The sequence below is a fragment of the Dipodomys spectabilis genome, unplaced genomic scaffold (assembly GCF_019054845.1).
Source record: "Dipodomys spectabilis isolate Male_0828 unplaced genomic scaffold, ASM1905484v1 ptg000157l, whole genome shotgun sequence".
Lineage (NCBI taxonomy): Eukaryota > Metazoa > Chordata > Mammalia > Rodentia > Heteromyidae > Dipodomys > Dipodomys spectabilis.
The window spans coordinates 1,418,906-1,443,030 of NW_024870834.1; the positions used below are offsets into that span (position 1 = coordinate 1,418,906).

At 52.1% G+C, this 24,125-nt stretch overlaps 1 protein-coding gene across 4 annotated transcripts in view; it reads left to right on the top strand.

Annotated features, from left to right (window-relative positions):
- Window positions 1-24,125, top strand: part of Bcl11b (BAF chromatin remodeling complex subunit BCL11B) — a 96,799-nt gene that overhangs the window by 16,902 nt on the left and 55,772 nt on the right. For 2 of the 4 annotated variants that reach the window (XM_042692767.1, XM_042692768.1), the window contains exon 3: window positions 22,370-22,585. The exons of the other annotated variants lie outside the window; for them this stretch is intronic. In XM_042692767.1, the coding sequence (XP_042548701.1) occupies window positions 22,370-22,585 (216 nt within the window). The remainder of the gene's footprint in view (window positions 1-22,369; window positions 22,586-24,125) is intronic. 4 annotated transcript variants of the gene reach the window in all.

Consider the following 24,125-nt stretch of genomic DNA (forward strand, 5'->3'; position numbering starts at 1 on the left):
CTCATAGACCAGGAGCCTCAAAAGCTGGTGCTGCTTGTGGGGGAGCATCCTCTGGGAGGGAGCTCTGTCTCCGTTGTCATGGGTGCTGTTCACCCTGGGCTTGCTCCCAGCTGGTCTGCAGGGGAGGTCCTGTGGCCAGGGTTGTTGAAGTTAGTCAGAGGTTGGGACTTTGGTTTGGATTCCTGGCTCAGGGACAGGAACATGCTTCTGATAGCATCTGCTCAAATGCAGGCCTTGTATTCTCACATTCCCTTTCTGTGGCTTCTCCCCGCCTTGCTGGGGGCTCTGCTGGAACCCCAAGGATTGTGCCATTTGTCTGCCATCCATCTACCCACTCTATTCACCATTTATCCATTTACCTATCTATCCATCCACCATCTGTCCATCCATCCATCCATCCATCCACCCACACATCCATTTAATCATCCGTTCATCATCCATCCATTTACCCATCTACCTATCCACTATCCATCCATCTGTCCATCTACCATCTATCCATCCATCCACCTATCCATCCACCATCCATCCACCCACTCATCCATTCACCATCCATCCATTTACCCATCTACCCATCCACTATACATCCATCTATCCATCCACCATTCATCTACCCACCCATCCATCCATTCATCATCCATCCATCTACCCATCCATCCATTTGCCATCCATCCATTTATCCACCATCTACCATCCATCTATTCACTATCCATCTACCTACCTGTCTATTATCTATCCATCCATTCACCATCCATCCATCTACCCCCCCATTTATTCACCATCCATTCATTTACCATTTATCCACCATCCACCCATCTACCAGTATCCATCCATCCACCCATCCATCCATCCATCCATCCATCCATCCATCTTTTTTGTTGTTGTTGTTGGTCATGGGGCTTGAACTCTGGGCCTGGGTGCAGTCCTTCAGCTCTTTAATTCAAGGCTAGCACTCTACCACTTGAGCCACAGTGCCACTTCTGGTTTCCTAGTGGTTTATTGGAGATAAGAGTTTCACAGCTTTTCCTACCCGGGCTGGCTTTGAACCGCAATCTTCAGATCTCAGCCTCCTGAGTAGCTAGGGTTATAGGCATGAGCCACCAGTGCCTGGCCATCCATCCATCCTTTGAAGACAGGAAGAACTCTTCTAGATCCTAGAACCAACCTAGGGGTTGGTTAAGAGCTTGGGGCTAGGTGCAAATGTAGCCTGAATCTGAGCTACTTTGCTCTCTCGCACCCTGGACAAGTGACTAGACCTGTACTGCCTCAGTTTCCTAATCTTTACACATACCTAATGATGCATGGGGTGTCTGATGCTTGGTGTGGTGGGTGTGGGGTGCTGACACAGGAGTGTCTTCCTCCTGGGGCTCACACACTTCCGCACTTGGACGCAGCAGCCCAGGTAGTCTTGGAACGGGTGACCTGCTAGGGCCGGAGAGAAACTTCTGTCAGGTTCTAGAACTCAAGACATTGGTGGCGTCAGAGGGAGACAGGATGCTTTCTTGGTGGCTCATGCCGAGGAGGAACGGGGTCCTGACTTGCTGGGCGCAGATCTTCCTGTAGAGTCCCTCTGGCCCCCACTCTTCCCACCTCAGTTTTCTCGATAGCACCCCCTTTTCAGCTAGCATGCCCAGAGCCAACTGAGACGAGGCACGGAAAGCACCATCTAGCACAGGCTTATGCCACAAGGAGATAGCTGAGGAGTGGAAGCTTCTAGAAAGCTGTGATGAAGAAAGTGTGGTCCCTGCTCGGCAATATTGGGGTGCTTGCTCTTATGAGTCACAACAGGGGGACTCCACATCCCCCGCATCCCCGGGGACCTAGCTCTCTGTCTCTCAGCTTCCTCCTGCCACTCACCAGTGATTTGCCCACGAGGGGAGGCGCCTGCTGACTGGCCCTTCCATCTTATGTCTTATCACTCCTTCCATAGCCAAAGTTGCTCTCAGCTCTCAGCTCTTACCTTGGTCCCTCCCCACAAGTCAGTTTTCTGTTGCTCAGACACAGGCAGCCAGTGGCTGGGGGGGGGGGGGGGGGGGGAGGGCTGTGGAGTCCCAGAGGCCCCCTGCTAAGTACAGTGGGTTAAAGGAAAGGAAAGAGGCGAATGTTAACCTGGCCAGTGAGAGAAAGGAAGAAAGGAAAGACCTTGCGCATGCTGGGAGCTGGAGGTAGAGAGCCCTGCTCCCGGGCTGTGTTAGGCAACTTGCATCCGATCTATTTGAAGTTCTTATTTTTCTCCTCCGAATTAAGACTAGTTAAATCCATGTGTGTTGTGGCATGGATGATCTCTTTTTATTATTAAATCGTGACAGCTAATGATTACTTCTGTCTGCACGCAGGAGCACAGCAGGGTTCTGTTGAGGAATGTGGCCCCTAGAGCAGGTTGGGTGTTGGGCCTGGTGAGCCGCTGGCCTGGGGTGGAGGGTGGGGGTGAGGAGGTGGAGCTCAGGCAAGGCTGGTGGATGGTCCAGAAGAGGGGTTCTACCTGTGATGTCTCACCTTCTCAGGTGCATTTCTTGAGTTAGCTCACTTAATTTTTTTTTTAACCTTGAAGTAGCTAATTCTAGCCCTCATTCTGAATTTCAGCTCAGAGTAGTTAAGGCACCTGCCTAAGGTCTCACGGCAAAGGGGAGTCAGATCTGCCTCTGCCTGGCTCCCTTAGCTACCAAGGAATTGGAGGCTTTGGGGAAGAGGGATTGGTGGCAGGTGCCACTACGGGACCCTGCGGTAGTGGTCTTGGAAGCCCCTATCTCAGACATGACCTGGGTGTGTGGGAGGGGGGCAGCCAGGAATCCTCAGGTCACCAAGAACCATGGACCAACAGTGTGCGGCCTCCCTGTAGGTGAAGGTTTGGGAGAAAGGCAGGCGGCAGCTGAGAAAGCAGTAGCACACATGCAGACGGAATGGATGTTTTTTTTGATACAAATGATTTGTTTTGTATTCATTGCTGCCTAGGTCCCCACCCCCACGATAAAACCAAAATATTTGTTACCTGTTGTAATCCTGGGAATTTTGTTTTCTCCTGGGAGTTTGTGTGACTGCTAGCCGATTGTCTACCTCCTATGAGACAGAGATGCTTGTTTCTTGCCTTCTGGGCTTCCTATAGGGTTGGGTGTAGGCCATGTGCTTGCATCGGGCCTCATGGCTGGTTAGCTGTTGTTATAGGAGGTGTGATGTGTGTGTGCGCGCGCGTGTGTGTGTGTGTGTGTGTGTGTGTGTGTGGTCTAGATGAAGAACCATGTCCTCTGAGCTGGAAGGAGCTGTGCTGACCTTCTGCTCTCCCTGCGCTGGGACTTAGCTTATATAACCTGCTACTAGCAGGGCTGAGCTCGGGACAGGTGGCTGTGTACCAGCTCTGGCTGCCTAGCCCTGGGACTTGGGGCCAGCAATGTCACCTGGGCGGGAGGAGGGGGATGTTTCTGTTTCCGCACCTGTCACTAGATTGGGCAGTGCCTCTCCCGCCTTGCCTGCCTCCCACGAGGCGAGAGACGGTGGCTCCCGCGTGGACGGTCCAAACCAGAGCAATGTGTGACTAGCCCTGCGCTCTAGTTGAAAATCTCAAGGGAATAACAAGCACTGGTCAGCTAGAAGGGAGCTTTATTTCCTTTCGAGCTGCGAGATCTTATTAATTTATCTCATTGTTTGAGTTATAGCTTATTTTCTTTTTTAAAAAAAAATTATCCTTTGCAGTGCTTGAGATTGAACCCAGGGCTTCGTGTGCTAACTGTACATTCACAAGACATCTTCTTTTCTATTTGTACCGGTCCCATATGGAGGAAGGGGTGGTGGGGGAGAGAGAGAGAGAGAGAGAGAGAGAGAGAGAGAGAGAGAGAGAGAGAAAACAAACGAACCAAGCACCCAGCATAGTTAGCCTCATTATAATTGTTTTTATTTTTTCATTTGACAGTACATAGCAGTTCACTTAAGTTTTTTTTTTTAATTAGAAATTTGGATTTGTTTGTTTGTTGTTGCTAGTTTTCATGCCTGGCTCGTGCGTAGCCATGAAGTTTCTAGAACCTGTCAGAGGTGGGCTGTGTGTGGCCAGCCGAGGGGATGAGGCGGCTGGGCCCACTTCTCTGAGCCCTTGGCTTCCACGTTTCCCGTGGTGTCAGTGTTCATTCTTCCCCACTGCCTCGTGAGCTATGTCTACTGTGAATCTCACCTCACAGGAAGGGCAGTGGCACAGAGATGTTAAGTCACTTGCCTAAGATCACCCAGCGGTGAGGAGGGGCCCCGAGTGTTGGCTCCTACACTCTGGTGGCCCGGGGCCACCTGTGGTCACATTTCATCCTGTTCCCATCGCTGCCTCCACCCTTTTCGGAGGTGGTAGGTGATGACACTTTGATTTTGTAGGGGAGGCAACTGAGTCATCGGGAGGTTGTTCGAAGGCCGCTGTCTCAGTGGGTCCCAGAAACGGGGTGTTCATTGGGCTGTCTCCAGGGACAGAAGGGACCCATGCGGTGGTGGGTGTGAGGCGCTCTTGCTCCTAGCTGTCTACTCTGAGGTTGACTCCATGAGGACGTGGGCCCGCTGTCCCAGCCGTGCCTGTGGTTATTTGTTTACCCCTGGCTGTGCATCTTGTGTACAGCTGTCCCTGTCATGTGGTAGTAACAGGCAGGCCACCTCCTGGGTCCAAGAGGAGAGGCCTCATCCTGGACAGGGCTCCTTGAGCCTGGGTGGCACCTTCATGCTGTGTGGCCTTCAGCAGGCCCTCTCCTTCTCTGAGCCTGAGCCTCCTGAGCTGAATCTCGAGAAGGACTCAGCACCAGTGGGTTCCAGCAGCGTGAGAACCAGGGGCACCTGGCCCCTTTCACCCAGCGCCCTGGACTTGACTCGACTGGGCAGTGGGTTTTCTTGGAAGAGTCCGTGGCTGACAATAACAATGATATGAAAAGATATCCGGGGCCTCCTGCTCTAAGCAGTGAGGACCCCTAGATTTCTGTACTCACCTGGAGAGGAATGTTTGTAGCTCAGAGCCAGGCCAAAAGTCGCAGCTGTATGGATTGGTATTTCTGTGTGTATGTATGCGTGTGTGTGCACATGCACACTTGCAAAAAAAAAAGGATCTCTGAATTGTTTAAACTCAAGCCTCACAAAATCCAGGCCCTGTTTGTTCTGGACTCTGCTAGGCAGTGGCAATGACCTTTGGGAGGGGCAGGCAGGAGTCAGGGAGGCTAGCGCCAGAGGCCCGCTGGGCACAGACAGCCTTCAGGGCCTTTTTGTTTGCCAGTGTGTTTCTTTGAGTCCCTGCAGGTGCACCTGTTTGGGTCTGGAGGGCCTGGCTGGCTCTGGAGCGAAGAGGTCCTGGAGGGTGGGGGAGGGGTAGGGGGGTGTGGTTCTGGGGAAGAGAAGCTCTGAGTGAGACCCAAGTGTGGGGAGGCTCTGCCCCTGGCTTTGCAGGCAGCCAGGCAATTGGAAGGAGGCTCCTCTGGGTGGAAGAAAGAGCAACGAAACGACCTTTTGTTGGTGCTCAAAAGTGCAGACTCCCCACGCATGGACAGTGATTGTGTGGGTTGCTCTCACTCGGTCCACAGCCTAGGACAGGGTCCACACCGCCTGATAGGCACTGGCCTGCTGGGTGTGGCTCAGCCCAGGTTGCCTTCGAGGCTTTCAGGTGGTCGGTGTGGACTTCAGGTGTATGGGGCCAGCGAGCACAAGAGTCCACAAGCAGGGAGCCCGGCAGACCAGCACCCAGCTCCTGGACCGGTCCTTAAGTGATCCGGTGCAAGGCAGGGCCTCTGTCCCAATCCCGTGTCCAAGAGACCCAAGGCCGCCTTACAGCTCCCAAACTCCCAGACAGGGCTCCAGGGGTCCTCCCGGGGAGGACCGCCGACCTTGGGCTCCGGGTGTCAGCAGGAGGCTGGATTCATAGAGCATAGAGACTATGAATCCGAGACCCCCCCTCCCACCTAAGGCACAAGTAAGTGGTTGGACGACCGTTGGGGCTGTGGACCCGCGAAGCAAAATTCCCTTCTCCCTGGGGGGGGGGGGGTGCTGAGCCGGTTCTCCCCCTCCCACCGCGAGTTCAAAGCTGGCCAATTAGGAAACCTAAACATGCGGTCTTCTCCCTGCGTGGCGGGCTCGTAAAACTTTCCCTGCACACCAGGCGACTCTCTCCGGCCGGGAAGGAGGAGTATGTAATTTTCCTGACCTAGGCTCTGCTCGGAGAAGGGCAAAGAAGGAGGAAAAAAAAATCTTGCCCAGCCACAGACAATCGGAGGCCCCGCAGGGCGTCCACACTGCGGGGGGAAGGGGTCCTGAGCGCCAGACTGGAGCGGGGGAAGCCGGGGAGGCGGATCGGGGACTGGGACTGGGGGTGGGGGGTCCTCCCGGCGGCGACCCCGCACCTTCCCTCCCGCTCTCGGCACACGGGCCCCCGCCGCCTCGGCTAAACACGTGTGGCTCCCGCTTGTTCCCACTTCCGACCTCCGGGAACCCCTCCCCACCCCTCACTTCCCGCCCCCCTTCTCCACCGGGCCGTCTCCTCCCGCCCTGCGGGGGAGGTGGCTTCCAGGTTGGGGACAAGGCCTCCCCCCACCCCAGGCTCTGCAGAGCTCCGGCGGGGCGCACCTCCCGGACCGTGCGGGAGAGGGCCCAGGTGACAGCTGGGAGGTGGCACCGGGGCCTCCCGCTGCGGCCCCGGTCCCGCCGGTGGCGGGGAGCAGGTCAGATCCCGGGTCTTCGGGCGCCGCGGGTCCTCGCCCAGCAGCCGGCCTGGTCACCCGGCTCAGACTTCTCCGGCTTGCGCCCAGGGCGCACGCGTTCCCGGCCCAGACCCGGGGCCCCGCACGCCTCGATTGTGCCTGCCGGGGGCGGGAAGGCCATGCATAATTCGGGGGCTTAATGGGCCAGCTGCCCGAGCGGGGCCCGGAGAGGCGGATGGACGCAGCCCGCCGCTGACCCGCCGTGAGGGCGCGCGCCTTTCTTCCCCGCTGGCTGCGCCCCTCCTCCCCGCCCGGGCCGCGGTCCGAGGAAGGGGCGGGGGAGGGGAACACGTGCAGTGAATGGGGGCCGCCCCCTCCCCCTCCACTCCACTCCAGCTCCTTGTGGGCTGGAATGCAAGGTTTCCTCCAGGAGCCTTTCCCCCCCTTTCCCCGTCCCCCGACAGCCCCCCAGAGGCCCCCAGCCCAGCCCCAGCCCTGCGAGCACGCCCCTGGCCGCGGGCCAACCCCCTTTCCCCGGGCTGGCAGCGGGAGATGGATGGAGGCAGAGACCCAAGGTCAAGGGCGGGGAGGCCGCCTGCCCCCGGCCCCTTTGTGCGCTGCAGGCTGCCCCTCCTCCGCCAGCCGCCCCCCCTGCCCACCTGGGGGGGCGCGTGCAGCGAGGTGGGGTGGGGGCTTGGTATGACCTGGCTGGACCCGAGGGGATGACTTCCATTTTGGGTTCTTTGGGATTTGCCCACGACCCAGGACGGGTAGGTTTACTGGGGGTGGCATTTGCTCTGGATTCTTGAGGAGCCTGCGGAATCCCACTTTTAGCCCGCCACTGTGTCCGAGAAGGGCCTCCGAGTCTGCGGCTCACCTTGGCGGGGCAGACCCAGGTGAGGCCTAGAAGGATCCTGGAGAAGGGCAAGCAGGATGGTCCCAAGGTGATTTTCTCTGGGAACCCCTCCCCGCTCCCCTCCCCCCCCCCCCATGGTTCCTGATGGCTTGGAGAAACATCTTGGGGCTGGGACTGTTTTCCTAATGGTGTGGGAATGGAGCCCCTCCCCTGGAGTGGGGGCTGGGGTCTCCCAGAATAACAAGGAATTCATAGCAAGTGCTTCTTTACAAGCCCAGATTCTCTAGCAGCAACCCCCCTCTCCCCAAAGAGAATTTGTATGCAAATAGTCACCTTGCTAGGAGCCTCTTTTCATTTTTACTTCTGAAAAACTGGCCTCCAATTTTTCCTAGCACTGCAACAGACCCTTTACGGAAAAAAACAAAACAACAACACAAAAAAACTGGGAGACCCCAGTGGATTCTCCTGTGTGGGGACCTCCTGTGTATCCACCTAAACACTCGGAAGGAAATGTTCAAACATTTCTCAAATGCAGTGACTCGGGAACTAAGAACATGTACCCTTTCCCTCTGACAGTGTTTCCAGCCTACGATTGGATCCAGTTCTTCATTATTCAGGAATAAGTCTGAAGCAGACAGAACACATCTGCTCTAGTAGGAGGCCAAGTAGCTTTAAGAATATACGTGTATACCTATCTGCTTAGGATTTGGGTCAGACACAGCATCTAGCATGTTCTGCCCTCTCCACGTGCCTGCTTGGCATTTTGAGTAAGAGCCGATCTTAGAGAAAAAAAAAAAAAAGCCTGAGATTTAGGTAATCCGAACTTTGAGCAGCTGGCTTTTCTGGTGGAGGAGTCTGAAGGTATTTGTCAATGTACTTGTTGATAGACCGTGGGGAACTCAAAGCTGCTAGTCCTGGACATATCTGTCTGAACTTGCTCGCTGATTTCTCAGACGTCCATTTATGACAGTTCCAACAAGATAGAATCTGCCTTTGAATATCTGTAAATATAGGTAAAGATCACAATCCAGCACTCATAATGGGCCAAGACGAAAAGGCAGATTCTTCTGTTTGATTAATATTTATGTTACCGGATTCCTTTACAGAAAGATGAAACACTAATTGTGCGTGTGTGTGTGTGTGTGTGTGTGTGTGTGTGTGTGTGTGTGTGTAGGGGCCTTGGCCTCTGCAGTTCTTTTGGAGAGATGTAGATTTCAGGTGTGTGTATGGGGGAAGGAGGTGTTGTTCTTAAGGGACAAGTAGCCTGTGGTTGTCTGACTTACTGGGCATTCCACCTCAAGTCCTTTTAGTCTATCTTTTCCTTCTTTTGACTGTTGGCAGCGGTGATTAAAAAATTAGATAGGATTCATCTTTCTAGAGTTGGGCCAGGGCTGGAGGGCTGGAGGTTACAGAACTGACAAGAGTCTCATGGCTGAGGGTTCCAATGCTCCCACCCCTGGCCCTAACCCAGACTCACTGTCCCTGGAAGGGGCAGGAATGAATGTACGTACCATCACTGCCTGCATGTCAGGCTCTACCGTGCTGTGTGTCACTCCGGGCCCTGGGCTGTGTGTCTGACAGGGCACAGGTGGCTTCGCCTGTCTTTGTTCAGGAGTGCCCTGTAGGAGGAGCGTGTACTTGGAAATGTGATGTTTTGTCAGCAAGATCCTGCTGAAATTCCACCAGTAGGATGGGTGGGCAAAGGGGCCAGAGGGAAGCTGCTTGCCAGGTGCTGCTAAGCATCGTCTCGGTTACTGCTCTGAGAAAGAGCAGATTTTTCCTACAAGTGTGGTTTCCCTGGGTGGCACCTGAGTCCTGGTTAGGCGTTTGATAAATATTTGTTGTTGCTGGAACGTCACGGGCCACCCTCAGGCTGAAGGCATGAGCCTAGAGACGTTGGCACGCAGCCCTGCACAGCCCTGGGCACACCAGCTCCAGTGCTGGTATCTCCGGCTATAAAATGGGGACGCACCATCCGCACTGGGACACTGGCCAGTCCGCAGGGCGAAGGCCTTACTGATTCTCAAAGATAGCGTCCACGTGGAGGCTGTCGTGGGGTTGGTGGGCTGTCGGGGTGGGGTGTCTTAATGTGCAGGTTGGAAAAGGAGTCGAATAGCTGCTTGTGTGTGTGTGTGTGTTTAATGTGGAGCAGAAGCATTTGGTGCTTAGGTGGAGGGGTGGCAAGGGAAGATTTAGATCTTCAATTTAGTAACTCAGTACCACTTGGAGGACTGTCCCCGCTGGCCTGACCCTCCTCTCTCTTTCATTTTAAGTGTTGGGGGGCTGTCATGTGATTCAGAATTTTAATACCCTGTAGTATTCCTGTTGCTTTTATCCTGAATACTGCCCCCTCCTCCACCCCAACATGCGCGCGCGCACACACATACACACACACACATAACTTGGATATTTTGTTTTGGAAGAAGGGGAGGAGCTGGACAGGAGTGACTTAGATGTAGGTTGGGAGGAAGGTATACAGCAAGCTGACTTTAAGTGCTCATTCTTGCTAGGAGCAGGCGAGGAATGATCTCAGTGCATACTGGTAAGGAAATTCTTGGTTTCCTTTTGTTACCGCCTCTTAAAGCTAACCCACCAAATACACAGCTGGCTCTTAACGAAAAGGTACCTTCTTGGAACGGCCTTCTGGGACTGTGGTTCCCTTTTTTCTTGTTGTTGTCGTTATTTTTCTTGCAAAGAGGTTTTCTTTCATTTCTTTTTTTTCCCCGGCAAACACTGAAGGACCTGAATTTGTTTTTTAATAAGAGTAACCTCTGGCAGGGTCCCAAACCTCTGGCTCAGTCTTGTTCTGTAGAAGTACAGATGTTGTTGTTGTTATATCTTTGGCTTGTTCCCCCAGCTCAGGCTGAAGTTTGGGTTGGTGAATGTGTACTTTCTCCCTTCCTTACAGGGGCTCTGGCAGAGCTGGGGTTCCCAGCATCTGGGCTGGAGTGGGGTGGGGGCCAGGGATACCCTGAGTCCACCAGGGTGCAGGCTCACAGCCCTAATTGAACACAGATCTGAATAGACACTGTCATCTTGCGGCTGGATCTGGAGGCGGATAACGTCCCAGCTCCACAAGCCTCCCCTGCCCCTACCTCCAGCCAGCCAGCCCACTGGGTTTACAAAAAAGCAGGGACCCGACAAGATCACGCCAAGCCCTGTGCAAATATTGTTTGCAGGAACTGGCTCTTCCGAGCTTTTGTTAGTGACAGTTCACTGGGGGGCAGGTCAGTGCTGCCTTGTCTTCTGACACCTTCTCCTGTTTTCCCAAACTCTAACCTGAACCATTCAGGAAGTGTACCGACAGCCGCCTCTTCTCTCCCACTTGTCCTCCTGCTTTCCCCCTTCCTGTACCCTCCTCTCCACCCTTCCCTTCAACCCAAGTGGGCTTGTCGCGGGAGTGCAGGACAGACACGCTAAACACAGCTAAATAAATCATGTTTACGCTTGGCGTTCTTGGTAGTGAAAAATCTGTTGGCTGTTCTGACTTCCTTATTTCTCAGCATTTGCTTCCTACCTGTTTTTGAGTATATGCCCAGAAAGAGTGGTTTTGTCAAATGAGGGGAGAATGCCAGCCAGCCAGCCTTCTGCCAAGGAAGCTACGGGCTTTTGCAAAACACAGTGACGTGGGTTTTTTTGTGTGTGTGTGTGACAGTATTGTTGTTGTTGTTGTGTGTGTTTTCTACCCCCAAAGAAATTAGGATGTAGAATAAGGGTATTAAATGTATTTAGGGGAGGGTGGGGGGAAGCAAAAAGCTACCTTGGCACTCCTAGTGCTCAGGGGTGCAGGCTTAGAAAAGCAAGGTCTCATTTCTGGGAGCTGTAAGGGGAGCAGGGCAGCCCCGGAGGCCAGAGGCCGAGAGGCTGCTCTGTGGACCCCAAGAGCTGAGTCAGGTTCCCTGTCTCAAGACTTCATCTCCCCCCCCCCCCCCGCCCCGCGCTGGTTTGGTGATGGGGTGGTGCAGGGATTTTTTCACCCCTTCCTTTTTCTGTTTGGTTTTTGTGTCTGTTTAGTTTCTGAGGTCTCCTTAGCAATGCTGGCAGTATTCCTGCAGTGATCTTGTCGTGGTTGGGGTCTGGGGCCTGGGGTATTCAGTGACAGTCATTGTTTATATAGATCAACCCTGGAAGCACCCTTCCTCTGGGTTTTATTGGTCATGTTGTTGTTGTTGTTTTGTCGTGTGTATATGGGGGCATCTGAAAAGTCCTGTGCATGGTGGGTGTTGTGCGCAGTGGAGAACTTCCTGGGTCATGACAGCTAAATAAAAGCTTGCAGATTTAAAGAAGAATTTTTTTTTTTAATTTCCAAAATCAAGTCTTGTCACATAAACACTAGCAGGTTCGTGTAGGGAGAGAGTTGGCTTATTGTAAGATTTCAGCAGTGGTTCTTTCTGCATGAGGTTCTGGATTTCAGCTCTGTTTCAAAGACAGCCGAATTGGGGAGGGAGGGGGTGGAATTGACAACAAAATCAAAGTTGGCATGCCCTGATTTTCCCCAATTTCTAATGGGAATACTCGGCAATAGAAATGATATTTCCACGGAGGACTGCGGTGCCGGCTTCTTTAATTACATTAAATAGCGGTATAAACCTCCGCTGACGTAAACCTCTGTGGCAGCCGCTTCATGAGCGGCCTGGATTGAATCGTAAGGAGCAATGTTACCAGTGTTAATGTGCTAACCAGCTTTATTAAATTAATCCGGTGAAGTGTTAATTTTTACAAATTTTGTTGTGCACATACCACACATCACCTCTGGTGTGTTAGGAGATGAAAATGGATTTCATGTCAAAGAAAAAATAACTAAGAAGGTGGCTGTCAGACTGCTTCCTTAGAAGGAAATTTGTGATTTTTTTTTTTTTTTTGCCGTCAAATGCTACCAGGTTGAAAAGGAGTCTCACAATATGTATATTAAATGCCATCTACATACAGAAAACTCAGTTAAAGGAACTATTTGGTTGAAAGTAATTACAGGCCTGTTCAATTTTTTAGTCAGTGACATTTCAGACATGGCTTTGGAAACATAAAGAGGCCCTAGAAAGATTTTGTTCTTAATGCGAGACAAAGCATTTAGCCCTCAGTATTCTATGTGTCCATTAATAAAAGGTGAAAAAAAAAGAAAAAAAGAAATAATAAAAAAAGAACTCAATCCTTATCAACAAAATTCAAGGGAGAGCTAGATTTTTTTTTAAAAGAAATTCTAATAGAGGAGATCCATTGCTTCTAACTCTAATAAGTACATGTTAAAAAAAACAAAATATACACTTGAAGGATAGCAGGGACCTAATTCTTACCATTTGATTGTCCACTTGCTCTCTCTTGAACTTTCTACTAACCAAGTTTATTTTTTTTTCGGTGGGAAACAAAGAAATCTCCCTGGTGCTGTGGTTGTGTTTCTTTTCTGCCCCAGGTGGAATTTTACGGTGTAATCTTAAGAAGGTCCACAGTGGTGCTTGCATCCCTCAAACTGTACAACGCCACCTGCCCCTGAAGTGTCAGTCTTTTCTCCTGCCTGCGCTGGGCTGGCGTCTCTGTGAAAGCCTCCTTTCTGGGCACTCCGTTTACTTTATGATCTTTGTATTGGCTGGGCTGCGTTCTTTTCATTCCTAATTCCCCAGGGTTCTGGTCAGACTTCCTTCCTCCTCCTCCTTATTCTCATGGGCCCTCTGTGCGTGGCGCTTGAGCGAAAGCTGGGGTTGGACTTAGTGGGACCTCTGAACCACAATGACTTCCTGAGCTCACCAGCTTTTAAACGTGTTTTATGGAGGACCAGATTTTTGACAAGAAGTTAGGTTCAGTGTTTCCAAGACATGCACGTCAAGTCAAACCCGGTGATTGCTGGGAGGAGGGGTTTGGGAGAGAAAAAGGGGCCTCTGCTTTAAAACTCACTGTAGACATCATATCTGAAGATTCATTTTCCCTGGATTATTTCCCTCAGAGGCCATGTGACTTCTCTCTTCACTGGAGATTCCCCCCACCTCCAGGTATAAATTAATAGAAACACGGGCGTATGTCTAAGGGATGCCTGGCCAAAATTGTCCTAGGGGATCTGGCCCCTCAGTCCTGTCTGGGAAAAGGGCTCAGGGTTTGAATCCCCAGGTTCCCAATTTTTCATTCACTGGCATGCTGAAGATTAATCTAGCTTCCTACTTCAGTTCATAGATTGCACTTCTCATCTAATTGTGCTTCCTGTGGATATGTGTAGGCCACTGCTTGTTGCTCTGGATGCAATTGAGGATCAAATCCCTGAAGGATCTGGGACTTGTATTTGGGGGCAGAAGCTGCTATAGGCTATAGGCTATAGCTACCCAGCTGCCCGCCTGGCTTCTGATTCGAAGGCCTAAATCAAGGAGAAAGGAGAAATTCCTCTGCTAGGGATTAGCTGGATGCTTTTGCTGGGGACATTGGGGATCTGTCAACCCCAGTTTTTTGTTTTTTGTTTTTGGTGATGCATGCAAACAGTGTAACATTAGATGTGTGTATTTGCATTTGTGTATATAATGTCTCTATATTATAGATGCACATGCAAATACTGTTCTAACTAGTCAAATATATAGCCTTACCTTCTCTACCAACATCCCTCCCACTTTGGTGGACTGGCCTCTTAAGTTCACCCCAGAGGAGTCCTATTTGCTTTTCTGGATACACGTGTGTGTGTGTGTGTGTGTGTGTGTGTGTGTGTGTGTGTTTCTGGATACATACATGCAAAGCTTGGATACATGAGCATCAAGTGGAGGTGGTGATTTATATTCAAGATATTCAGAGAGCTCTAGGGGCACCCCCCAAAGGGAAGCAAAAGTAGACAGTCCAAGATGTGAGCGTTGCCCTGCAGACACAGGCCTGAGAGTTAGAATGGGGGTCCCCAAATGCTCAGTCCACCTTTTCCATAGTGTCCCCAGTGATTCCCAGGAGAGGTCTCAAGGGTTCACATCTTCCTCAGCAGAAACAGTGATTTTCTCTGGAAAGTCCTCAGAAGGGGCTGGGCCTGCTGAAGTGGCCTTTCCTGTCCCTGGCTTAGAGGTGCGAGAGGGGATCTGCGTCTCCAGGGTCACAGTGGTCTGCATCTTTAGGAAATTGGGGCTGCCTGTCATTGAAGGAGGTACTTCTGGACCCAGGTGGGGGTGTGGCGTTGTCCCCCCCCCCCCCCCCCCCCCCCCCCCCCCCGCTTCTGATGGTCACACCCAGCCACTGCCTGCTGCCAGGGGAAGGGGAGAACAGGTTTTGGTAAGGTTGTGGGGGTGGGGTTGTGTGGTGAGCAGCTCTTCCTCACTCCCATCCCTTTTTCGGGGCTGCGTGAAGCTGGCTCCATGTTGGGGAGCAGAAAATGCTCTGAGACTGATTTCTGAATGCCAGAGGAGGAAGGCCTGGCTCAAGGTCCAAGAGCTGAGTTACTTGCCCCATCTGGGTGGGTGACTCAGTCTTCTTAAGGTGGGTATGGAGGATGCCAGGGTTGTCTAGACAGGGCCATGGGCAGAGAGTGGCATCTCGAGTGGTCACTTGGGGAGGAGTCAGAGATAGGCAGTTGCCTGTGTTCCTTAAGGCTGCAGCCAGCCCATCTCTCTCCCTGCTGTCCAGCCCTCAGAGCGGCCCTCTCTAAGTCCAGCCAGGCCCAGGTGATTGATGAGGAGGTTGAAGTAGGCCTTTGAGTGAGTGGGAATTCTGAATTCTCATGGTCTCCGGACACCTGCAGGGCAGCAGACTTACAGCAGAAAGCCAGCCGGTGGAAGGCCAAGCATGGATGTGAATGCTGGCTGTACATTTCCATGTAACAACCCTGAAGAGTTCTGAAACCCAGCGATCGGTTACCCTCATGAGCCAGCTCTCCTTTTCCCTTTCTTTGCTCTTACCACAACGGACACTTAACACTCAGCCCCCCAGGACCCCGAGTCCCACCCAGGCTTCCGGGGACTAGAGACCTGTGACAGGCCTGCACTCAGTCAGACCAAAAAGCACCTCACGACTTAGAATGAGAATCCAGAAGAGGGAATGCTGGTAGGATTGGGGGAATCCTGGCTTCCTGTTTGGGATTTCCTGGTCCCACAATGGCATGGGATGGGTGCTTGAGCTGTGGACCTACCCATGGTTTTGGTGGCGACTGAAGTCTTAGATATCCGTTTCTGCTTCGATTTATTATTATTATTATTATTGTTAATAATAATAATAATTTCTTACAATGAAATGAAACCAAGCTCCAGTCTCTGGTGGTTCCCTTGTCGGTTCAAAACTTGATAATTAAAAGCTAAGAAGTGAAATTGTACCTGTGGAACGATGGGTTTTATTTTGTGAGCAGAACCCTTGGGGCTTGGGTGGCTTGGAAATAAGCCACAATGAAGGCTCCTTGGAACCTTTCTCTATTCCTATTCTCTCAGCCACTCCTTCCATGTCTCCTCTCCTCCCCCCCCAAAAAAAAAAAAAAGAAAAAAAAACCCAGCATTGGAGAGCGAGACAGAGACCCGTGATGGGAAAGTGCAGGCTGCTCTTGGTGAGCACCCCTGCCTGTCTCGTTTAAGGTGGGCCTCCACTCCTTTGAAATAGGAAATTGCCAAAATGGATGTCATCAGCCGCTAATTAGATATATTTTAACGGCAGGATCGTTTTACCAGCCAGTACTGTTATTATGTGCTTCAGGGCGAGCTCACGGTGGAGCTGTAACACTCTCAGCACATGGTCTTAGCCGACAGTTAGACACTGTGGGGTTGGTGAAGGCACTTCCCCTCTCTAGCATCTGCTCACATGGTCATCTTTGGGCTTTCAAGATGCCTAAGCTGGACCCCTTGTGCCAAAGGTCTAAATCTTCCCACTGTTTCAATATGAACCCCCAGTTTCCCCTATCCCCACTTTCTGTGTCTGAAGATCAAGGTCTGAGTTTTCCAGATTGTGGGTACCAGGAGTCCCATGCCTCCTTCTAGGGCACAGTCCCCCCCCCACCCTCCCATCTCTAAATCACTGGACCAGCCCAGGAGCAGCGAATGAGGGAGTGGAATGTGTTGATCAGGTCTAGCAGCAGGATGTGCCTCTAGCAGGCAGGAGGCCGGCATGGAGCACTGGCTTTTCAAGGCTTTGCTGATTTTACCTCCATCTTCTCTAGCACACCGGAAAAAGAATGGTGATTTCCTGTTGGGGTGGGAGGAGGCAGTCTAGGGTGAGGATAATGATTCTTAAATATGAGCAGTGCATCTGCCTGCCTGTTTTCTCTCCCTCCTCTCCTTAATACACAGCTTTTTGTTTTTTTTCCCTTTATCATCCCTAAGACAAAGTAGCTGGCAAAATATTTAAGTGATGAGAAAGAAATGTTTCTATTTGCCTGTGTGTGAATTGGGTTATCTGCCTGTCTTGTTTAGGAAATTTGGGGCTGCCTTTCCCGAATACTATGTTCGCCTCTCAAATCTTTCCCGGCTCCATTTCCATATTTCTGCGTGCTTGTTCTTTGTTAGTCAGTTGGCAAGCGCTTATTTGAATATTAAAAATTTCTTTAATCATCAAAGGCAGGAGAACAGTCTCATGAATATTCATATTCCTCCCCCCTCCCCCAGACTAGATTCTAGTTCATTACCCTGCGGTAAAAGCCAAACAGCCATCAATCGCCCTCATTACCGGCTCTGGCGTTTTGATTGGCTGCCTGCTGCCCACAGCTTTTTTTTTTTTTTTTTTAAATCCCCTCCTCCCCTTCTCCTATGAGCTGTCGTGTACCTGCCAACAACTTAAAAAAAAAAATCAACAATGCAGGAATAAATTTCTCTGGTTGAAACACAACTTTGCAAACTTGTCAAACAGTCCTTGTGGCTTGCTGGTGTCTTAGTGGCCACCAGCACCCAGACTGCGTGCCTCAAGCCCTCTTCCTCTAAAAAAGAGAGGGGAAGGAAGAGAGAGAGGGAGAGGGAGAGAAAAAAATTAAATAAATAAATAAAAAGGGAGAAACTTGAGCCTCTGAGATGAATATTTGTCAAGAGAGTTGACGTAAGTTTCATTTGCATAATGACTTTGTACTTCTGCATTAATAAAATTTGCATATGAAGCCATGTTAATTACTCCTGATCATGCTTTTTGCATTCATGCATAGTAATTTTCTCCGACTTGTGAGAATTAATGTCTTGGCATGGGGGGGGAGGGGGCGCGGGGACTGTCAGGTCCCCTTGCCAGTGTCCCTCGCTCACAGACGCAGGCTCCCTGTCTGTCTCCTTCCTTGATCTGTGACTCATTTCTGCACTATCAGTAGGAGTTCTCGCCTTAAAAAAATGCATCGGTTGAAAGACACCAGTGGGGAGAAAAATAGACCTCTCGGCACAGCACAGTGTATTCCTGGCCACCTCTGTAGCTGGGAACAACACGGTCTGCAATTCCCCGCATTTGGGAGGGGCAGCCCCGAGCCTGCAGGAGGCAGGCGGTGCAGGGGAGGTTCTTGTCCCGCTCCAACCTAGGGGTGGTGTGTGTACGCGTACGTGTGTGTGTGTGTGTGTGTGTGTGTGTGTGTGTGTGTGTGTAGGCTCCTGGCGGTGGGTGTGTCCCTGGCTAGTGCGCATGTGTCAGGCTGGAGCTGAGTGTCTTTCAGGCCTCGCTGAAGGGAAGTGGTCTTCAGGCCTCCTTCTGGAGTCTCCGTACCCAGGAGGCATGAACAGTGATCATGTCTCCTGTTCTGACCTTTAAACACATTTCAGGGGTCTGATCTGATCTGGAGACTTTTTTGGGGGAGCTGAGAGCAAGAAGGCAGAGTCTGACCCACTGGGCCAGGGTACCTTCTTTAGTCATTGTAAGCCTTGGTTTCCTCACTTGTCAGAGTGGGAACATGACACCTACCCCATAGGAAGGCTCTGGGCTTAACGTGAGATAATACAGGTATTAGTTGCTTATGTATTTTTGCCTACTTTAAATGATATGAGTCACCTAATCTCCTATAAAGCTGAGTTGGTTATTTGGCTTTCCCCTGCCACACGTCTCCATACACATGGGTCTGTTTGGACTAACACAGGCCTCCGAAGAAAGTATTTAAAAATGAAATTGTGCTGTGGAGCCCATGGCCTTGCACGTGGTAGCCCAGTACCCCCACCCAGGAGACCAGGAAGCTTTTGTACTCTTGTCAAGCTGAGGACAGTGCTGTGCAGAGTGCTCACAGAAGGATGGTGATCAAGTCCACTGACCTTCCCTTTTACAAAGGAGGGAACTGAGGCTCGGAGAAAGGGTCCGCCTTGGGATGCATTGTCAGGAAATGGTAGGGGAGGAATCTGAACCTAGCACCCCCCATACCCTCCAGCTGTACCCTCTCTCTGAGCACTGTTGGTTTCCTGTCTGTCCTGGGTCACAGATGATCACAAGTGCTTTCTGGATGAACTCTTTTTTTTTTTTTGTCAGTTGTGGGGCTTGAACTCTGGGCCTGGGCGCTGTCCCTCAGTTCTTCAGCTCGAGGTGAGTGCTCTACCACTTGAGTCACAGCGCCATATCTGGTTTTCTGGTGGTTTATTGGAGATAAGAGTCTCGGGGCTGGGAAGGTGGCTCAGTGGAAGAGTGCTTGCCTTGCATGCATGAGGCCCTGGGTTTGATTCCTCAGCACCACATAAGCAGAAAAAGCTGGAAGTGGCACTGTGGCTCAAGTGGCAGAGCGCTAGCCTTGAGCTGAAGAGCTGAGGGACAGCGCCCAGGATGAGTTCAGGCCCCACGACTGGCAAAAAAAAAAAAGAGTCTCACAGACTTTCCTGCCCTAGCTGGCTTTGAACTGAGATCCTCAGATCTCAGCCTCCTGAGTAGCTAGGATTACAGGTATGAGCCACCTGTGCCCAGCTTCTGCCTGAACTTTTAAAGGCAGGCAGACACCCCCATCTTTGTGGAAAAACAAAGCTGGTATGTGGACTCTCCTATATATATATATATATATATATATATATATATATATATATATATATATATATATATATTTAATTGAGTAATGAGGTTTGAACTCAGGGCCTCACACTTAATAATAGATAGCTGTGAGTCATGCTCACAGCTCCCTGGCTTTTTTTTCACTTGAGTTACTTTTTGGATAGTGTCTTGAGGTTCGCCTGGGGCTGGCCTTGGACCAGGATCCTTCTACCTATGTCTTTTCTCCTTTGCAACTGATCCCATATTGTGAATGAACCACCATGCATGATGTATCTATTGAGATTGTTTGTGTGTGTGCGTGGGGGGCGGGGGGCTCACTAACTTTTTGCTTAAGCAAATAGCTGGGATTACACCGTGCCAGACTGACTTTTTTCTTGTAATTAAGATTCACATATGTAAAATCCGTTTTGCACCAACAGTGGTTTTGAATGTATTCACTAGGCTTTGTCACTACTGTCTAATTCCAGATGATCTAATTCCTCCTAAAAATACCTCGTGCTTCATAGTCCTCACTTTCCAGCTGCCTCCTAACCCTGCAAGCCACGGCTCAGGATCCCACCTGGGGAAGCAAACAAGGGATGCTGCCTTCCTTCTTCCTTGCTCTGGCTTTTCAGTGCATGGATTTCTTGTGGTCTCGCTGTGGGCAGAGTTCTGGTTTGAGCTGTTTCTTAGGGAACCTCCTGCAGGGCGCAAGGTGCTCTGAGAGTCCCAGAGAGGGTCCAGACCCCGTACCCCCTCTACTGCCCCTGAAACAGGTTGACTTCAGTGAGGCCAGACTTCATAAAGAGGCCTTGAGGCCTGCTTGTTCCTACTAGCATCACTACCTGGAGCGTGATCTCCTTGACAGACCCTGGCCTCAGACGCTGACCTGGCTCTGTTGGCCCGGTGGTTGGAGGATCCCTTCCTTCCTGCCCCTTTGCCCTCTTGACATCAGAGCCGTTTCCCTTCAGCCTTGGGCTGACTGTCACAAGACCACTTAGGGCTCCAATTGACTTCTCAGCTGTGATGGGTAGTGCTGGCAGGGCTGTGACTTCCCCTAGAAATGGAGCCAGAGTTGGAGTCAGAGGTTGGCCTTTTGCAGCGACCTGGGAGCAGGCTGAGGTGAAGTATGTCCAGGTCTCCACATGGCTCTGGATCATAGGCTCCTTGGGTTTCTTGGTCACTCCCTCCCTCCATCTGAAGCCGTGGAGGGAGGAACAACTGGATTTGTATCCCACAGCTCTCTGAGCCGCTGTTCCCCTGTAGAGTAAAGGTGATTCTTCTTCCGAGCAAGGTGGCTGTGGTATAATCAGCACCAATGGCTGATGATGGCCTTGGGCCTCAGTGGGGTCCCCCCCCGGACTCAAAGGCAGTAGTGGACCAGGTCAAGAGCATGGGGTCAGGTGCTAGCAGCCTTTCAGGCAAGCTTTCCAGAGGAGGCTGGGGACATGGGCCTGCCCTTCCTTGGAGCTCACACTAAACCTGGGGCCTGACTTCCCACTCAATCTCTGGGGTTGGAACTGCTCAGGGGTTCCTCAGCCACATTAGGCCGTGCCAGCTCAGACATATCCGAGTCCCTAAGCTAGCCTAGTACAAGAGGCTTCGGTGGCCCAGCAGGGCCCTGGGAAGGCTGGTTCTAGCTCTGTCTCTTGGAAGGACATTGGCAGTCCCCAAGCTTGGAGTTTAGGGGTCTTCTCAAATGCCTCGATGCCCTTGATTCTGGGTTTGTGTTTTAGAGAGGCAGGAGTAATTGGGCGGGGTGGGGTGGGGTGGGGGATGGTGGCTCCAAGTTGGGAGTTAGGCAGTGAGGTTTTCATGGGGCTGTGGCTTTCTCCAGTTTCAGCCTCTGTTTTCTGACCCATATAATGGATTTTCTAGGTTCTGTTTGCTCAGGGCTAGGAAGACTGGATGCAGAAGATTTGCCAGGCTCCTGGTTCTCAGTGCATTTGCGGAGCCCTGTGGCTCACCTGGGAGGGGGCATCCTGTGTGGTGGCCGTGGCCTGGGCAGATTTTCACCTGTGCAGACTGGACCAGGAGGTGAGGCCCACGGCCTCCCTGGCAGAGCCAGTGCGGCTTAACTGCCCGTCATCTTGTTGATGTTTTCTTTCTGTCTCTCTGCTGCTTCTTTGCTCAGTTATTTACCCAGGGAATTTGGGCTTCTCCACTTGTGGTTTTGGCAAGCGCTTCACACAAATGTTTTGCCCTGGTGGTCTCTTAGCCATGTAAGATAAACGGCCAAATCAAATGCAGGCCTTGCCTTGCTCTGCCTTGCTGGCAGCTGAGACAAACTGCAGGGCTGGGTAGAGGAGAGGCAGCCTGGCTAAAGCCCTGATCTTTCCTGTCCTTGTTAGGAGGAGGGTACTTCCAAGCTAGGACCCAGCCATTGAGAGGGGTCAGGGCAGTGCCAGGTTTTCTTGGGGGCGGCCGGTGGAGGAGAGATTCAAAGCCTTTTTGAACACTGCTGGGGGCTGGGTTGCTGCTTGCTAGCAGGGGTGGGGTGGGGTGGGGAGGGCTGGAGAGAGGTCTTGGCTGCTCAGCTGAGCAGGAGGATAACCAGACCCATGGAGGTGGCTTTGGTGGCTCATGTCTATCCAAAGAGCCATTCTGATAGTGCAAGGGACTTTGGTTCCCAGCTTCTCAGCTCTTCCAGAGCTGGGGGATCCAGAATTTGTGGGAACAGATGATCAGTTGGAGCCTGTTCCAGTTTACTCCAGAAGAGTTCTCATGGGAGGAATTTTTCCTGGGAGTGGGACCCTGACAGTCCCTTTGTGACCCTACCCCCTGTACGAGGACCCTCCTGCCCGTCCCCCCCGCCGGAGTCCCTGCCCTACAACCACCCCTCCTGGCAGCTGCTCACATCCATGACCTGACCCCTCTTCTCCTGCCCATGTTTGGGTGGCCATGCCTGCAGGGCCAGCACCCCCTTGGGCCTCTTACCCTTCAAAGCTGGCCCAAAGCCCTGCGCCCCGGGCCCCTCCCATCCCCCCAAGCCCCTTGTGCGGTCCAGGGCCCGACTGACCAGTCTTTTCTATTGTTTTTTCTCCAGGGCCGTGCAGGCCTGCCCAGCTGCCAGCGATGGCCCCCATAGCTGCCTCCTCCTCCCACCCTCACACATCTGTGATTACTTCACCTCTGCGTGCCCTGGGCGCTCTCCCGCCCTGCTTCCCGCTGCCCTGCTGCAGCGCGCGCCCCCTGTCGGGCGACGGGACTCAGGGTGAGGGTCAGACGGAGGGTCCCTTTGGATGCCAGTGTCAGTTGTCAGGTAACGCAGCCGCGGCGGTGGGGGGTGGGGTCCCGGGATGGTGGGGTGTGTCCTGGGCCAGAGCTGGGGGCCCAGGATGGGGACCCAGGGAAGAAGCGCCACCCTCACCCCAAATGTGTTTTTTGAGGGTGTCGGGGGAAGTGGTGAAGGATGTCAACTGAACTGTAAAAACCAGTGCCTCCACCCGTCCTGAGAGGCACACTCCCAGAATGCACTGCCCATCCTTCAAAGTTCATCTCTTTGGGCTGTTTAGCTAAAGCTTAATTGGATAACGCTTAACATGTGAGGCTTTTTCCCTGCCCTTTCCTCTGCCCGCCACCCCAGACAAGGTTAGCAAGCGTTCCTCGGTTGTCTGTGTACATCGCTGGAGCCATCCAAAATGCTGAGTTTCTCTTTAGGACAATGTGGTGCCCATTAACTTGGAGGGGGAAAAAAACGTTGCTCCAAAGGAGTCTTTTCAAGAGTTAGTGGTTGCCAGGCGCCAGTGGCTCACGCCTGTAATCCTAGCTACTCAGGAGGCTGAGAGCTGAGGATTGAGGTTCAAAGCCAGCCCAGGCAGGAAAGTCCATGAGACTCTTGATCTTTCATGAACCATCAAAATGCCAGAAATGGAGCCGTGGCTCAAATGGTAGAGCACCAGCCTTGAGTAAAAAAGCTCAGGGACAGCGCCCAGGCCCTGAAGTGCCAGGCTCTGAGTTCAAGCCCAAGTACACACACACACACACACACACACGCACGCACGCACGCACGCACGCACACACACACACACACGCACACACGCACACACACACACACGACTAGAAAAGAAAGAAAGAAAAAGGAGCTCTGTCTATGAGGTGGAAATGAAGCACTGTGTGTGTGTGGTGGGGGGGGCAGCACCCCTGTGTGTGCCCGGCTGCGGGCAGACCCCAGACCTGCACACCTGTGCCTTGCACTCCTGAGGTGGCTGGGAGTTTGCCCATTTTACTGAGGAGCCGGGAGGGTTGGGCAACGACACACACACACATCCCCCATCACCTACCTGTGTTCCCCTGACAAAACCAAAGTGGTATGGCCTGGCGTGTCTGGGAGTTTATGGACAGAAGGCCCCCTTGCAGCCTCCTGGCAGGGCCTGGTATGTACAAGCGCTGTGGTCGCTGGAGCCAGGATGCTGACACAGACTCACGTGGCAGGCAGCTGTGGCCTGGTTTCTGTGGCAGGGGCCAGGGAAGGAGAGAGAGAGGCTGCAGAGCCAGGGCAGATTCAGTTCACCAGGCATGTTGCAGGCTTTGTCTTGATTTGTGAAGGGAAAACTATTTATTGGGCAAGTTTTGCCTTTCACTGATGCTGTCTCAAGGGATAGTTCCGGTTGGGGCCTGGGGTCTGTAAAAGGCCACGAGTAGCCTCTGCTCTAGGGCCCAGTGGACCGACTTCAGCTGCTGGGGTGGCCTGTAGCAGTCGGTATCCCTGGCTGCTGTGACAGATGGTGACATCACAGAATCTGGCTTCAGGGCGGAGCTCTGGTTTCTTCCTGGGTCTCTGAAATGCATAAAGCAAAACC